Source organism: Protomyctophum bolini, assembly GCF_963924005.1.
Source record: "Protomyctophum bolini genome assembly, chromosome: 7".
In the NCBI taxonomy this organism is placed as follows: domain Eukaryota; kingdom Metazoa; phylum Chordata; class Actinopteri; order Myctophiformes; family Myctophidae; genus Protomyctophum; species Protomyctophum bolini.
Window position 1 is genome coordinate 9,127,176 of NC_137868.1, and position 17,219 is coordinate 9,144,394.

General features: G+C 45.4%; 1 protein-coding gene across 1 annotated transcript in view; it reads left to right on the forward strand.

Moving 5' to 3' along the window:
• rspo2 (R-spondin 2) overlaps positions 1-16,890 on the forward strand; it is a 66,728-nt gene extending 49,838 nt beyond the window's left edge. Inside the window, exon 6 of the mRNA XM_080767968.1 lies at positions 15,205-16,890. Within this exon, the coding sequence (XP_080624094.1) occupies positions 15,205-15,326 (122 nt within the window). The 3' untranslated portion in view covers positions 15,327-16,890. The remainder of the gene's footprint in view (positions 1-15,204) is intronic.
• The last annotated feature ends 329 nt before the right edge of the window (positions 16,891-17,219 follow it).

Here is a 17,219-nt window from a genome sequence, read left to right on the forward strand (position 1 = left end):
TGACTATAAGATAGTGTGGTAAAACAGATTTTTTTTTGTGTAAAATGTGCAAATATAAACCTGTTGATTACTCTTTTGTAAAATAATATGTGTACTAATAATCTAGACAGAGCTGCAAATGACAAAAGCGGGGCTTTGGAGGTATTCATGTGCAGTTCTATACCGAGTCAGAATGAATGAGGTATCATGGATAATGTGGACAGTGGAGGGGGGCAGGCACATCAACCTGTCATTGACTTGGCCAGGCCCTAAAGTTTACCCGGGGCCAATGGCAGTTATGGTCACCACTGCGGTCTCAGTCACAAATTAACACAACTTCTGTTTCGGCTATCCCCTGTCCTCGTAGATCCCTTCCACATATTCCGTTTGTTTTATGCTTCCCGTCCCCTAACCAGAAACGAAAATTGATTGTCTAAGCTCACGTCTGGACAGGCAGTCAACACTTGCTTCATAGTTCACGCCAACGGTCTGTGACAAAAACGTTTGGCTTTATTTTTCTGCCTCTCCTGCATTTTAACGGCGTTAAATCTTCCACCGGAGGAGAAAGTCATTACCAGTAGTCTCTGGGACGTCTCTGCCCTGGGTAACATTCCTTAACTTGGGGAGGGGGGAGATTGGAAGCTGGAAGTGGATTGGGGGGAGGGGTAGGTCTGATTAACTCCCCACTAAGTGCCCCCGCTCCCTGACCAAAATAAATATGGCTGCTGTCATTTTGTCAGCAACTGTCTTCAGAGAGCAATATTTGAAACACCCCATGATCCCGCTGGCTTTTATATGGAGAATCCATCGTCATACCACAGGCATGAGCCATAAACATGTGGACGCCTTTCAAAGACCAGTGCGGGTGGGGGGGAAGGAGGGAGGGATGGAGGGGGTGGTATGGGGGGGGGGGGGGCAGGGGGCCAGCGCTGCTCGCTGGGCCTCCATACTCCACATTATTGTCATCTGGTCTTTTCTATAAGCAGGAAGAAAGAGGAGGAGTGTCAACTGAAGTTTTTGTTTTTTTCTCTCTCTCTTCTCACTTCTTGGCCTGGTTTGAGTTGTGGTTTTTTGCTGAACTGCCTTTGGTAGACTCGTGTAGTCACATTAGATATGTCCGTCCTCCTATTTGTTTGGCTCGCTTTGTTGTGAATTGCACATAACCCATTCTGAACGGGAACCCATTTTGGTGTTAGCATCATGTTATGCTTTAGCTATTGAAAAATAGCAGATCTACAAGCTCATAGCGCGCCACCGAGTGGCGCGCTACGAGCTTGTAGGTCTGCTATTTTTGAAAAATCAAAGAGCGACTGACATTTTTAGAATCTGATCTCAGGTCAGAATGGGTTAATCAGACCAGTGTGTGTCCAGTGGAAACCTCGTATGAATCTGATCTCAGGTCAGAATGGGATAATCATAATAAGACGCGGTTCTGTTGTGCGCGAGCTATTAAATGCGCTCGTTTAGTTTTGGAATGTTTTTTTTCTCTCTCGCAATTCTGACCTCGTTACTGTAACGCTTGGCGAGTGACGTGACCTGAAATGTACGCTCATATCGTGGCCCTGCTGTCACACACATTGTCGCGAGCGACGCGTGACCTCGTGTAATACGCAGCGAGGCTCGGGGAGGAGAGGAGGGGAGGGGGAGGGGGAGGGAAGGAAGGCTTCCGCCGTCATCGCCTTCCAGCGGGGAGGAAATGAGACATATGGACAAACATCAACAGCCCCATCAAAAACAGACTATACTGTACAAACAAACAAAGTGGCAGCAAACAGGAGGGAGGGGGTGTGTGTGTGGGGGGGGGGGGGGGGGGACTGAATGGGGACGCAGTAGTGGAATGTTTATTCACGCTTCACAAAACACACACACACACACACACACACACACATACATACATTCATTGTATAGTGAATGAGCCCTTGACACCGTCTGGGCTGTGAAGTTGGGTCCTCCACTGAAGGTTCACGACATTTACCAGTATCTTCTGGCCTTCTTACTATACAGTATATTCTTTCTTTCTTTCTTTCTTTCTTTCTTTCTTTCTTTCTTTCTTTCTTTCTTTCCTTTCTTTCTTTCCATGGGGATGTGAGAGGGAACTAAATAGGAGTGAGCCTGTTTGAAATATAGAACCTTTGGTTCTGGGTATTCCCACCTCACATTATTTAGATAGCCTTGAGCGTCTCGGAGGCCTCCATCGGATCCCCAGCGCGGCCCCACCGTGTGTCCGTGCTGCATCCCTGCCTCTCGGCGTGCATTCTCGTCTGCCAAACCTCCAGTCCAGCGCTACTGCCAGCTTTCCTACTGTGGGACGCACATGCTTTCGTCTCTGACTAGGATCTGTGCGGACATGCGTGCGCATGCACACACTCACACACACACACACACACATGCAGACACATGTACGCTATACATGGACGTGCAGATGCTTTCGCACAAACAAGAGTGCGAAAAGGCAAACACACGCTTATACGAACAATAAAACAGACCTCACATGTCGCCGCATTTTTCTCCTATACTGTATTCCTCGTTTACATACTTCCTCCTCTGTTTCTCTCCTCTTCCTGTGTCGTGACACCCCTCTCTCTCTCTTGCGTCACATTGACAGTGCATGCGGGGCCCTGGTCGTGCGAGTGTCAATGTGCACGCCACACAGGAAGATGTGTTCGCGGTTCGGGTTGAGAATCACTGCTAGAGCTGTAAAAAATCTCTCTCATGGGGGTCCCTGGCATACCTTTTCAAATGGGAGTCCGCGGGGCTAATTAGTGTCAATTTGGGGGTCCTTGGAATTAAATAGTTTTGGGAACCACTGGTTCAGAGGAGCGGTATATGGCACGACTGCGTCCGCCCTTCTCCGGAGTTCTGGCTGGAAGTGGAAAAGGCAGGAGCAGAGGAGGAGAGCGGCAATAAGGGGAGCCTGACAACATCTGGTACGCAGTTGCACTGGCCCAGCCACCAGAAGCCCCTCTCCTCTTCCTCTCTCTCTCTCTCTCTCTCTCTCTCTCTTGCGCACGCACGCTCACACGCGCAATATCGGGCGGGCGTCTTTATAGAGACATCACAGCTTTTAATTAGAGCCTGATGACTCAGAGAGAGAGAGGCTGTGGCTTCTGACCCACTCATGTCCATAAGCATGGACCCAGAGAACAGACATGCAGACACAACAAAACGCACGGCAAGTATAGGCCCGTTGGACCCTGGCCGCTCGCGCTCGAGTCTGTGTGTGTGTGTGTGTGTGTGTGTGTGTGTGTGTGTGTGTGTGTGTGTGTGTGTGTGTGTGTGTGTGTGTGTGTGTGTGTGTGTGTGTGTGTGTGTGTGTGTGTGTGTGTGTGTGTGTGTGTGTGTGTGTGTGTGTGTGTGTGTGTGTGTGTGTGTGTGTGAGTGTGAGAGCGAGAGAAAGATTGAGACAAATACAGACTGCCGGCTAACAGTAGAGCATTTATGCTGGTCTAAGTAGAGGCTAGAGTCAACCTGTGAAGGTTGTACTGTACTCCTTTGCATCAACATGCACAGCAGGCAACCGTGGTGATGTCACCAGCCTGGGAATGTCAACTTTGAAAGAAATTTGCAGTGCATTATCTAACGTCTTGTGTAAATTTGCTCTCCAATGACAGGGTCGCGTGGCTTCTCTGACTGTTTTGTTGTCATCAAACACTCAGGACAGGATTGTCATATTCCGTCATATAACAGTTAGTGGTATATAAGCTATGCGTGACCAATAGCTATAGGTGCCGTATCATTGACATTGTACATTCAAACCGGGAAAGCACCTGTGTCATTTTAGAATTTAGATGTTTGTGGTGGCTATTCAAAAATAGCAGATGTATAAGGTCACAGCGTGTCACATTTTTGGGGAAAATCTTGAAACTGTAAGAACTACCGATTTAGTAGGTATTGTTTTTAATGGGCCTCAGGTCTTAGTGGGTTAAACATGGAGCCTCTTATCCTGATGGGTGGCCATGCAGGTACAGAACCAGAACTACAACCGGGCCTTGACACACTTTGATTCAATTGCCTCTCCTTCTGTTACCTTGCTTCAGCTCTGATTGATGTATCTGCTTGTCTGCTCGGTACACAAGCCTCCCCTTGTCGAGGTGAGACCCTGAAATGACCGATGAAATTGCACTGTAATCAAACACAGCTAAAAACAACAAGAAAATGTCTGCCATATGCCGGCAAAGCCCTCTGTTTGTGTTTGAGTGAGTGGTGAGGGGCAGGGATTATTGACAGGACTGGATGAGTGGTTCCTGGTTAGAGAGTCAGAGAGGAGCCGGTGCGCTGTTTGAGCGGCGGTGACTCCTGTGTCTCGTGTCTGCGATGGGATCTGTCAAAGCCAATCAGCTGTCTGTCTCCCCCCGGCGTTTGACAGGCGTTTGATGAAACGCAGGCCTTAGAGAGGATCAGGCCCATCCTGGCTCAGCTCTAGACCCTCCCACCCCCACTGGTCCCACCACGCGCAACAGGAGCTCCGCAAACTACATCCAACGTGGCGCCTCCCCCACACCTCCAGCTCTGTGAAGTAGTGAACTATTTTTATCAAAAGATGTGCCGTTCGTTAGGCTTCATGAGTGTATTATCCTCTGAGGGGATCGAGCGACAGTGGCATTCCTGAGTTAGAAAAACAGAATCAACGAAGACACACACACACAAAAAGAGGCCGGCTAGTGGCTATACGCTTGATTCCCCCATCAGCAGACATTGCGCAGGGATTGCGGCATGATCCGGACGGCCCCTGTCTCTGGCTTTAGAAGCTAAGCCCCGTCTGACTTAGCCTGGCTCCCTGCTCGTTAGGGCCCTGGTGGTGTTTTTCTAGGACGGTCGCTAGCTAGCGCTCCGTGTCCGGACATGAGAGGGATTTCCTCACAGGGTTTCCCAGCAGAGAGAGGAGGGATGAAAGGCCTTGCAGAGAAATGAAATAATAAAGAACCAATCATGCTGGACAATTTCCTCCTAAACACCAGCCCGTCCGCTCCTCCCGAGACCCTCGGAGAACACGGGGCTGTAGATCAGAGGGTGTTAGCGGGCTGCTACCCCCCCCCCCCCCCCCCCGACACCCAGACGGACCGTGTCAGACCATGTCGCCTTGATGTGTCCCTCCTGTGACACGCCGCGCTCAGTATAGCCATGATGTAATGAGGACACACTGTTGACATAGTCTTAATATTTCCACGTGCGTGATGCACTCGCATGCCTTTGCGCATACTCCGGTCCACGCTTACATGGTTATAAAGCTACTAGGCTCAGTGTATGCTATGCATAGGATGTTAGTGGCTCATAGCCAATAACAGATTGTTTATGTGCGTGCGATGGAGGGCCTCGCGGACAGCACCCTGGATGCTTGCTTGTACAAACCCCTTGCAGTTCCCCTCTGGCCCTCCGGCGGGTCCCAGGAGTTTTACCTCTTATTGCTTGCCCCGCTCATGGCTGTGTTAACAGACTTTTTACTCCTCTCTGTAAAATGGGGTTGGGTTATCGTTAATGCGGCGGGATTGTTTCGGCAGGAGGAGGGGATCGAGACAGGTTAAATCCCCCAGGCTGGATGGGTGCTCCGTTGGGGGGTTGACGCCCACCGCCCCGAGGCCCAAAGCTTAAGACCCGGTCCAAGTCAACACCACCAGCAGGCCTCTGGAAATGCAGATTCACCTCACCCCAAATGAGAAACAAATGTTCCATCCAACAAGCTGTTTAACAGCGGTGTGAAGAGGTCACCTCCTTGGCGGGATCCGATTTTTTTTGGCAGGATCCGTTCTCAGTGTGAGCGTGCTTTTTAAAACAGTGTACAGTTAAGCCCAGCGAGGTGGTGTTTTTATGCGTCGTAAGGGAGATGGATGTGGTCCTCTGGAGTGAGGGAGCGCTTCGTTCTCTAAGCTGGAGGATGCCAAAGATTGTTTAAAAAAGGAAAAAGGTGGAGCATGTGAACGAACGCTCGCTGTCTTTAGTTGCAATGCCAATTCCCATTTTCATTAGCCTTCACTTTAATAGCATGGCGAAGATAATGAATCACAGAGGCCGTCGCTGTTGATCCAGTCTAGACAAAGGGAGTGCTAACGGTACAGTCGTACCAGAATAGCCAGAGTGAAAAATATACACTATATTGTCAACAGTGTCTTTGGAAAGAATTCATTTTATTATGAAAATACTATGTTTGAAACTGAGATGAACGGCTAATCACAGCTACTCCCTAAAGGCATTTAGATCACGTTGTGCGGGAAGTATAAAAATCCATCAAAGCTTTTTTTTTGTTTAGTTTAGTTCTTTTCGAATGAGATCTAATTTTGATATTCGAGTTGCCAAAATGAAAGCTTGTGTTGTGCTGTGGCCCATATCTCCTCCGGTTTGAGCAAAAAAAACCCAAACCCAGCTGACATCTGTAATAACTTCCCTCGCTAGAAGGATGAATCTGTTACATCCCCGTGTTTCTCTTCTTGATCTTCTAAATTGGAACCCTGGTTCAATCTTGCACCACTCCTCCTCGTCGAGTGGAGATATACTGTAATGTGCAGCGAGGACAGAAAACAAACACAGGCGGCCGGCCTCCAGAAACATCGGCGCGCGGTTCCCCTTTGATGAACGCCAGAGCTTTACATTTCACTCATCAGAAACAAAACACAACATTAAGCCATTCATTAAAGTCAACGAAGGCTAATTATCCCTCATTTACCCCGTTTGCCCGTGGGGCAGGAGGAGAGCTCCATATATTTAGGCCCAGATGTGTGCAGGGTGAGTCAGTCGGTAGAGATAGCAGACCACAGATGAGGTTGTGCCGCTCTGTCTCTCTCTCTGCGGGCCGTATGTGGTCTCCACCAGGCGCATCAGACGCGGCGGGCCAGTCATCGCGCCTTGCCTCACCGCCTGGCCTGCTGACGTTCGCCCTGCCTGGTGACACCATCGGTTAAGTGAAGCCAGTGTGGTGGAGGGAGGTTTCGATTTAAATTAGATAAAAAATAGTTGGTAATGTGTGACTTGCCTGGCAGTTTGTTGTTTTGATTCCTAAATTAGTCCCTTCAGGGATTTCTTGCTATGCTATACATGGAGCTAAATGGACCTGTATGTATGGTTACATGACAGGGTTCTATACATGGAGCTATATGGACCTGTATGTATGGTTACATGACAGGGTCTTCTTGGTTCTTTCTCAAAGTTAAATTACCACTGAGGATTTCACGGTGTGGCTAGTATTGTAGTTGACACAGTGCAGTGATTTAGGAGTCAGACTAAGCTTGGCTAAATATTTACAGGTAAAGTACAGAACCTCTCATTAGTGCACTCATAACAGCAACGTATGTCAGGGCTGGCCGAGGAGATAAGAGGCCTGATGTTTATTAAGGTCTTTGCAGCTGCAGTATACCAATCTAGTCTTTTCTTTTCTCAAATGAGACGGTTGGTATGGAGGCTTGGTCATTGATTGCACGGCAGTCTCTTAGCTCTCTGGTATAGCGGTGGAAAGTCTGGTGATGGGAGGTTAACTCTCTGGCTGAAGATTGATAGACTTGAACCCAGAAGCTAAGTGTAGGGTTTCATGGTCTGTACTGTACTATTCCCTCATCCCTCCTGGACAGGTTGTGGGCACCGTCTGGTGTGACTGTCTCCAGAGGGGGAAAAAAACACGCTGTCCGCGTTGACCATTGGGCATATTAATCACTGTGTCATTCATGCATGCTTCACCGGGGCTTCTCCGCTTAGAGACGCTAATCTCCGAGTTGGGTTTTCACCTCTACTTATTGTCAGAGAAAGAGAGCTTCAAAGGGTAAAGCGGTGAGCTAACCTGCTTTTTAATCTCGGGCAGATCCTCCACCGGGCCATAGATGAGAAAATAATGACCCACCTAATCCCGACATTAGCTTTTTAAACCGGGAATGCATATGTTTTAAATCATTCTTACTAAGCAGCTCTGTGAATGCGAGCAGAGCATGAGGGAAGAGAGAGAGAGAGAGAGAGAGAGAGAGAGAGAGAGAGAGAGAGAGAGCAGTAGATAGTGTATGATCCAGAGTAATCTTGTTAGGACTAAATGACACTGTGCAGTTTCTTGTCAGCTGGATGGCAAAATGAGCTTCTTATAAAAAGATTGTCCTTTGTACGTAATGGCCCACATTTTCAGACGTAATAAATCTCTTCCATTATTTCCCAGTATTTTTTCCTTTTCAAAAGTTCCCCGTCTCTCAGTTAAATCCTCGTCATTTCCATTTCATCACCATCTTCATCTTTGATTTATGTTCTGTTCTAACTCAACACTTGTTGAGTTTTGTTACAGTTTTGTTAACTTGATTTAATAACTTTTTTTTTTCCCGGCATGATGGAGACAGCTGAAGAAAGAACTGAAATTAGAGAATGACAAGTCATCGTGCATTTTCCAGCATAGTGTGGAATGAGAGCAGCCACATACTGTACACGCCACATTGATTGTGTTAAATCTAATCCACTGATTCTCAATATGGGGTACGAGGACCCCCAGGGGACCTTGACGGGGTTCCAGGAGGCACCCAGCTACAATAAATGATTGATATATATTTAGGGTCTAAATTTAAATCTAAAAGTGTACAAATGGAACCAGACAGACCTGTCTATTTGGAGCCAAATTTATTTAACACTGAGGATTTCACAGTGTAGATGTAGTCCTAGAGATTGGGGAAAAAAATACCTATAATACATACAGTACCAAACTGGGGGTGCTAAGTAATCCATATGTGATACAAAGTTATGCAATGCGATCGTGAAGTATAAATTAGCTTTCAGTAATGCAGGCTGTGCATTAATGTTGCCAATTAAGGCCTACATCTGTATATGAACGATGGGTCACGTTGGGTCCTGCCTGTCTGAACAACTTCTAAAACAAAACACACAACTAAATTAAAGCAGTATAGGACAGTGTTAAAGGAGTCTATCTGTTTTCAGACCGTGTGTGTGTGTGTGTGTGTGTGTGTGTGTGTGTGTGTGTGTGTGTGTGTGTGTGTGTGTGTGTGTGTGTGTGTGTGTGTGTGTGTGTGCGCGTGTGAGTGAGGAGAGCGCTGGCTGGCTGCAGATCCGTTCCCCTTCACGGCATTATAAATGTATGTGTGAGGAGGCCCTTAATGGCTGCTAATCCAATTTCTGCCACTGAAATCAAATCTCACTGGCGCCAGTAGTTCTCTCCTTCCCTCGCAAATAATGGCCTCAGCTTTGGCCTGTTTATGAAAAAGACGAGCCACCGAAAAATTCCAGCTTTACCGTACTAAGTCCATCAGAATGATCTCCAGGATTGTTTTGATCCTCCCCTTCCCCCTGTCTTACGAGAGGCTATGGATCGGTCTTGAGGTCGTCAGAGTCCAAAGGAGGGATAGGGAGAGGACGAGAGGTTTTTGTCAGGAGCATCGGAGCCCATTTACCGTACGTCTTAATGCCTTCTCGAGGTCGGCCATCGATCTCTCCTCAAACCGCAAGCCGTGGAGATAAGATTAGGCCTTCGATTCCTGCTCTGCCGCCGGGGGCAGTTGGTGGATGAAATCATGCACTTGGCTCGGCCAGTAGACTCTGTGCATTGCTCTTTTTATTAGGTCATGGCCTCTGTGATTATAGGTTTGCATGTACACATGCACCCCAGAAATAGCAGCATGCAGGCCAGTCCAATCACACAGGAAATCTGCCTTTTCTCGTCTTCTGTGTGTGTGTGTGTGTGTGTGTGTGTGTGTGTGTGTGTGTGTGTGTGTGTGTGTGTGTGTGTGTGTGTGTGTGTGTGTGTGTTGGGGGGAGGGGGGGTGGGGTTGGGGGGGTATTTACTTCAGCTAGGGTCTCCTTTTCCAAAACAAAGATATTATGTTTGAAACAGACGAGCCGAGTTTTGGCTTTGGATTCCTTCCCCCTTGGATATAGATTTGATTGATTATCTGTTAGCCCATCAGTTAGACATACACGTCAGTCGCATTGACTTTCCACAAAGACATTCGTATGCTGGAGCATTTAATAATACGATACATCGAATAAGACTTATCTCCTCGCTGGATATCCAGCTGCATGAAGTCATTATCGCCGAAGGCCTCGAATGTCAGCAGAGGGGTACAGAAGGGTACGGCGGGACAGTGAGTGATGGGGTGGGATAGGGCGCTGAGGTTCAGATGAAAAGACTGCAAAATGAAAAAGTGGCGGATCCCACTCGCACTGGTTCTGGAATGTCCGGTCGCGAAAGGTCAGAGTGGAACTTCCACCCGAGTACAACGTAGGGAAGGTTAATCTTCCTTTGCCAGGTGCGTCGGCAGCTGATACGATTGCAAGTGACACTGGAAGTATTTCCCACAGACACGTGTAGTTGATATGAAAGCTTATAGCACATGCTTGTGGATGTGGGACACATGCATGCACAGACACACATACACAGAAAGCACACACGAATGCGCACACACGCACGCATGCACGCACGCACACACACACACACACACACACACACACACACACACACACACACACACACACACATCACACACACACATACACACACACACACACACACACACACACAACATATAGGTCATCTTTGTAAACAACCACCCCACAATTGTCTGCTTCTGATTCAGAAATTCCAAACATTTAGATTGCTTATGCGATTACTGTTTATTTGTTTTACTTACTTTCAATGCAAACTCAAACACAAAAGTCTTGCTGGCAGAAGAAGATTTTTTATCTACAAAGAGAAACCAAACATTGTGAAATTAAGGTTTGCTGAAGTGACACTAAATCCAGCCAAATTGAAAAACATTGCATATCTGTGATAAAAGAACTACTCTGTCTTTGGCAGCCCAACCTAATTCTTACAGTGCCAGTTATGACTTTGAAAGAAGACAGAAAATGATTTCAGACATGCTGTGCCTTCCAAGACAAAATTATCTTTACGTGCTCTAAGATTTATGAATTTGTTCCTGGTCTTTGCAAGCAACTGAGATGACTTAATCATTTCTTTCCGGATAAATTAAACAGTTTCTTCTGTGAACCCTGGTAATCAGTTTAAGTGATTACATCGGTTGTAAATATGAGATGATGAAAGCTTGGTGTTCAGAGAGCATTGTGCCCTAAAGGAAAGTCCTTGATATGATATTCCATCTCACTTGCATTGTATCAGAAGCGTTGGAGCCTTGGTGTTGGTTGCCCTCTAGCTGTCATCACCGAGAACTTGGGTTTATGAAATATAGTCCCACGGCTGAGTGTGCAGGAGACTCTTTTTTTTTTAACCGATACAATCGTTGGCCCAGGTTTTGTCTTGCAAGTTCTATCACCACAGATTTCTTTCTTGGCTTGAAGGATTGTAAATAGGACAATGTCTGTAAGCGGATATTAGTACACCAATAAAAACAGAAACAACCCTATTACTGCCAGATCCCAAACTCAACAGCTCATAGTCTTAAACCAAAGCTGTTGAATTGGTTTCTTTCCTGTCGCTTGGGTATGAAACCGACGGGCATTGCCACTGCAATCTTGTACGTGTTGTAAGTGGTGTTACAGAGTTCGTAAAGCGGTTTGGATTACAGATCTCTGAACTAGCCAGGAAAGCTACAGTAGAGTAGGCTTTTAACTTAACTCTCGCGCATTTATTTGTGCTTCAACGCAATTGCCGTAAATGCTGCCTTTTCTTCTGTGTAAATGTAGCCTTGTGTCCCAGGAATGGCCCATGTGGGCTTTGCCTTGTTACAGTGGGAGTTTAATACTGTACCATGCACTTTATTGCCGTCAAACGTAATTCATGTTGAGCTGGTTGCATTGAAGGCCATGTTTATGCAGCACATAGCAACACTGTTTTGAATGAAAATGACCTCTTTAAATGGCAATTAGGAAAGGAAACCTATAGGCCAAATGCCTTTGAGTCTTGTGTCTGTAATAGCAGCCGTAATCATACTCTAACTCACCCAAAAAATCTAAAGAGACATTTACTAAACAAGCATAACAAGTGCTCTGTTAATGTTTCTCAATTTGAAGGCATGGGATTCTTTATCAAACAGATGTGAGATACCTTTTTTTTTACAAGAAAGCCACTGATTCGGAGAGTAGCGCATTTTCAGCGAGAGATTTTCAACGTTGGTGTTGTGTACATGCAGGGAACATGAATACCTTGGCTTAGGGTGGCAACGTGACTCAAATGAGCAAGATTAAATTAATGGCAGGAAATGGCTCTGAAAAGGTTTGTTTGCCGTTTCAATTAACAAGCCCCATAAATTGTTTTGTCTCACATGTCTCTTTCAAAATAGAATGTTATTCAAATGCATTTGACAGTGAGTTCGTGAGATACTAGTGTACAGCTGGGCCTGGCTTTATGCAGTGTGGCCAAAGACCGCCCGCCTGGCAATTACAATTTACAATTTAGGCATTTAGCAGACGCTCTTAATCCAGAGCGATTTACATTAAGCAAAAACAAAAAGCATGGCATACATCACATATATAAAAGTAGTTATCATGAAACATGCGTAAACTAAGGCAATGAGAAGGTTGCTGCATGGTATGCCGCCTGGTGTCCCTGAAGAAGAAGCTTCCCTGGCACTATAATAACCACTGAAACCTGCTATTCTTAGTTAAAACTGATCCGAGTTACAACCGGAAAAATAGCCAATCTTAAATCTTCCTCACAACACGTCATGTTGTCGATCTGCTATCCCCTCCCCCAGTGGTTAGTATAGTGCCCAGTGCCCACTGCTCCTAATATTTAGGATGGGTAAATGCAGAGGACACATTTCACATAATTATGTGCAAAATCTGCAAGTGTAAAACGACAAACACCCCAACAACCCTTAAAGGCTGCTACTTTATAATTATGTGCAGTGTGTCTGAAATTATGTCCCCATACAATTTGACCAATCACAATTCACTGCATGGCAAAACTAATTCAGTGAATTATGTTGTTGAGTGAATTATGCTGTTTTAGACAAGTGTTGGGTTTTAATGTTTACCTGGTATCCTAGTTACTTTGTAGCACTTAATTGATTTCTTGGAACTCTATTGACTGTACTTGTCCATTCAGTTGTTTGTCAGGGTTCGTTCGCCACTTACTTCCGATCTTGCACTCGCTCTGTAAAAGAGTGTCTGTTTAATGCGTAAATTGTAGACACACCAAGATTGGACAAGGGAAGCCACATCGTTATTAGAATCTATGGCCCCTATTTGGCCAATAACCACCCAGTAGTTAGTGGCTCGCAGTTTCATGCAGGCACTAACATCCTTTAAGTGCCAAGATTCTCAAGCATTGTGAGGCTAAACCATCAGCGTGGTGTTGCTGATCTGGGTGTGTCCGCAATATTCCACCGACAATGTGCAAGATTGTGGCCGCCAGGGGTTGGGTGGGCTGGTTGGGGGGGAGAGACAAACAAAATAAAATCATAAAATATATGAGAAAATGTAATTTAAAATCTGAACAGGTTCATTAGATTATTGTGCCTGTTTCCACTTTCAACCTAGCGCCACTATTTTGAGCACGTCATTGTTGTCAAAAGGGTCCACGAAAGGTAAAACAGCAGATCTACGAGCTCACAACACATTGCATGGAAATGCGTTGTGAGCTTGTGGACCATCTATTAGACCATCTATTTCTAAAAACATTTCGCAATGGGGGGCTGTAGCCAGAGCAGGCTATTTAGGGGATCATGGAAAGGTTTTGAGACCCCTAGACTGACTCATTATCATCCATGGCAGCCATAAAATGCGTACAAATATTACGTCCCACTTCCCCTTTACTCTACTCTTTTCCTATTTGTTAATACTGTATATATTTCACTATTTCTATCTTACTTACTGACTTACTTACTTACTTACTTACTTACTTACTTACATTTTTGCTATTGTTGCCACAGGCCCAGGGACCAAAATCCAAAGAACTGTACTCTCATGTACTTGTGTATCAGATGCAACAAATACAAATCTTGAATTGGAGAACCACTTCAACTGGATAGCGTGCGCACAGTCCGATAATAAAATAGTGATACAAAATGCAATAAAAGCCTCTGTTCATGTGCTGAATTTTCCCTTTCTCATTAGGCTTACATTTTTTCGTCCGTTAAACACGATAACTCGATAAACATTAACACTTGCTGCCCTCAAAGTACATGTCTATGTCTTGTTTGGAGGTGTTCAAAGTGTCCCTATATTTAGCCAGCCCAATTAGAGAGGCATTAGAGATAATGCCCCACGTATTAAACACATAACTTTCCTTACAGAAATAGGTTCAAACTAATAAAGCCCCTGCCTGAAACAAAATGTTTTTGTAGCATTTGGCTGTGTTTCCCCCTCAGTGAACCGTGACATGGCTTGTTTCTTTGTGTTCCACATCAGAGTCCAGATACTATCTAATCATCCAAGCCTTACTTCACTTTTCCCCCGCATCAAATTTTCTTTTCCCTTAAATTCCCTCACACTCACTCGCCCTCACGCACGCACGCACACACACACACACACACACACGCACGCACGCGCACACACACACGCACACACACACACACACACACACACACACACGCACACACACACACACACACACACACACACACACACACACACACACTCATCTCATATTCACACATCTCCTTATCTTATTTGTGGCCTTTGGCAGCCAGATGGCTGTCCTGTGGTTCAGTAGCCGGTCTGTCATAGATAGCCCTCCTTACAAGAACCTCCACCGCACAAGGTTCCATGATGAGCACAGGAACTTGGTCCCCCACAGTGGGGGAAAGTAACTAAGTATTATGTATTCAAATTATGTGTACTTAAGTACCATTTTTCTAATTTTTATTTGTATATATTTTTGAGGGGCGCTAGCCCCTCCTACTGTATATACAGGTTTAATGTTTGTTTTTAGTTCAATTTTAACAGTTTTAAAAACGCCATTGACAATGAAGAGAAATGAATGATTGTTTTGTCCCTAACACAAACATTAAATCCCATTAACAATAAAGAGAATATTATTTTTTTGTTTTGTCTCAATGTTTGTTTTACATCATCATGTTGTAAGATCATAAGAGCGCCCCTCACTTCACACGGGTGTGATTTTCTTTTAAACTTTACTTGAGTATTTCTATTGGTACTCTCAGAGGCAAATATTGTACTTTTTACTTGACTACAGTACAACAGTATTTCTATGTTAACTTAAGTAAAATATTGGTATACTTCTTGTTGGTTCCCCGGGCATGCCTTGCCTGCCCCAGTGAAGCCTGGGATGCATTAACCCTGGACTGAAACCATTAATCAGAATAATAAAACATGTTTTTTCCCTCTCTTTCTTTCTAGGAGGATCAGGCAAGCACCGATCCAAAGAACCAAAGAAGAAGAACAACAAGCAGAGGCTCCGGTTTCGGGCTCAGAACCAACACAGCGACCACCTGGCTTCCGTGCGCTCCGTGAGCCAATGAGGACTGAGGCTCCCCCGCCGCGGAAACAAGGAACCGACGCAAAGCTGCTAGCTGCTGCTCCACAAACACCCTGACCAACGACTCCCGTCCCTTCCACCCACCCACCCACCCACCCATCCATCCAACCAACACCCACCCCCCCAACTACCAACTCTGCCCCGGCGCACGGTTCAAACCCAACTCAACCCGTCACACCATGGCGCTACAGTACAGTCGCAGTATCGATACTAAACATAACGCTCGGTCTCGCTGCCTCCCGCTGCTCCCCCAAACACCCAACCCCACCAACACCCCCGTGATGTAACGGCGACCAGTCGACCTCAGCAACGCCCCACCTTTGCCCCCCGGCCCGCCCGTGCCCCTTACAACAGTGTAGAACTCGTAGAAGACTCGTTTCCCTTCGTGCACATGTCATTAACCATCCGAGTTGATGGAAAACCAGAGGGGGCACCACAGACTGAGGAGTTCAGAGAGCAAGGAGAGTGAAGTGGACATTGTTATTAGAGGTATTAGTAAAGGGAGTGGGCAAGCTAATTGTGTCTGGGGGAAGGGAGGGGGGGACGATGGAGGATCCTGACAGAGGAGAAGAAAGGAGGGATGAGGGAGGGGGGAACAATGGAGGATCCTGACGGAGGAGAAGAAAGGAGGGATGAGGGCGTGAGGGAGAAGAAGAAGAAGAAGTAGAAGAAGGGGCACGAAGATAAGAAGAAGTTTGGCTTAAGCAAATGACGCTGATGGACATGTAACTGACATCTTGAACTAAAAGACTTTTTTTCCTGTATTTATGTCAAAGCTACCCTTAACGCTCCCTCTGACGGAGACAGAGTGTCCCACGTATGGCCTTTATGTTATGTACATTTTTTGAGAGTAACGTTAAGAAATACCATGCATAGTTGCAACGTATTTTATTCTCAGCACAAACTGTTTACGTTCAGAACCGCTTTATGCTCTAACTGTATAGTGTGGATAAAAAAAAGAAGAAGAAATTTAGTTGTTTGACTAGCATGGCAACGAACTCATGTGTACATAGTGGGTGAGTTTATCTAATTATGAAAAAAAAAACCTATTACTGTATTTTCAGTATTGAGACGTTCACAGTTGTAAATGTTTTAGAGATGAAAAAGGTTGTAATACCGCAAGCTACAGAATTAAACAGATTAAAAACTAAATAATAAACATAGCCACCACCTAGCTATTACATTTATATGGTATATATTTGATTTATTTATTAATTCTATTTTGTACTTTTGTGTTCGGTGAGATTTTTTTTTTGCCTCATACTGTTGTTACTCTTATGTGCTGAAATATTCTTTAAAATCCTTATACCAATACACATTATCTTTAAAAAGTGGAAAAAGGTTTTCTGTCTGGTATGTCGAGCAAAGTGCCGAATCACATCCATTTGACCTCATCTACTGATTTAAATGCTTTGAGGATTGAAAAAAAAAAAAGTATGCATCGTTTGACATATTCTAGATTTAATATTTCAGGATCCAGCAAAAAATATATGGTCATAGGACTGCATATGTGTACATTGTGTTTTATTAAAATACATTTCATGTGACTCTGTGATGAAGCTGTTCAGTATTGTCTGTAGGCTACTGCACTGGTTCTGGGACCGGCAGGGTGTCCTTGAGGAGATAAGGTGCTGTAACTCTGAAGGAGTACAACCAAATGTTAAAGTCAAAGTCATACGATTTGTCACACACTTTACGGCAGTGAAATTTGTTCTCCACATTTGACCCATCTCTTGGAGTAGTGAGCCGCAGCCAAGGAGCGGTGAGCTGCAGCCGTGCTGCGCTCAGGAATCATTTGATTAGTAGATTTGACCCCCCCAATCCAACCCTTTGATGCTGAGTGCCAAGCAGGGAGGCATTGGGTCCCATTTTTACA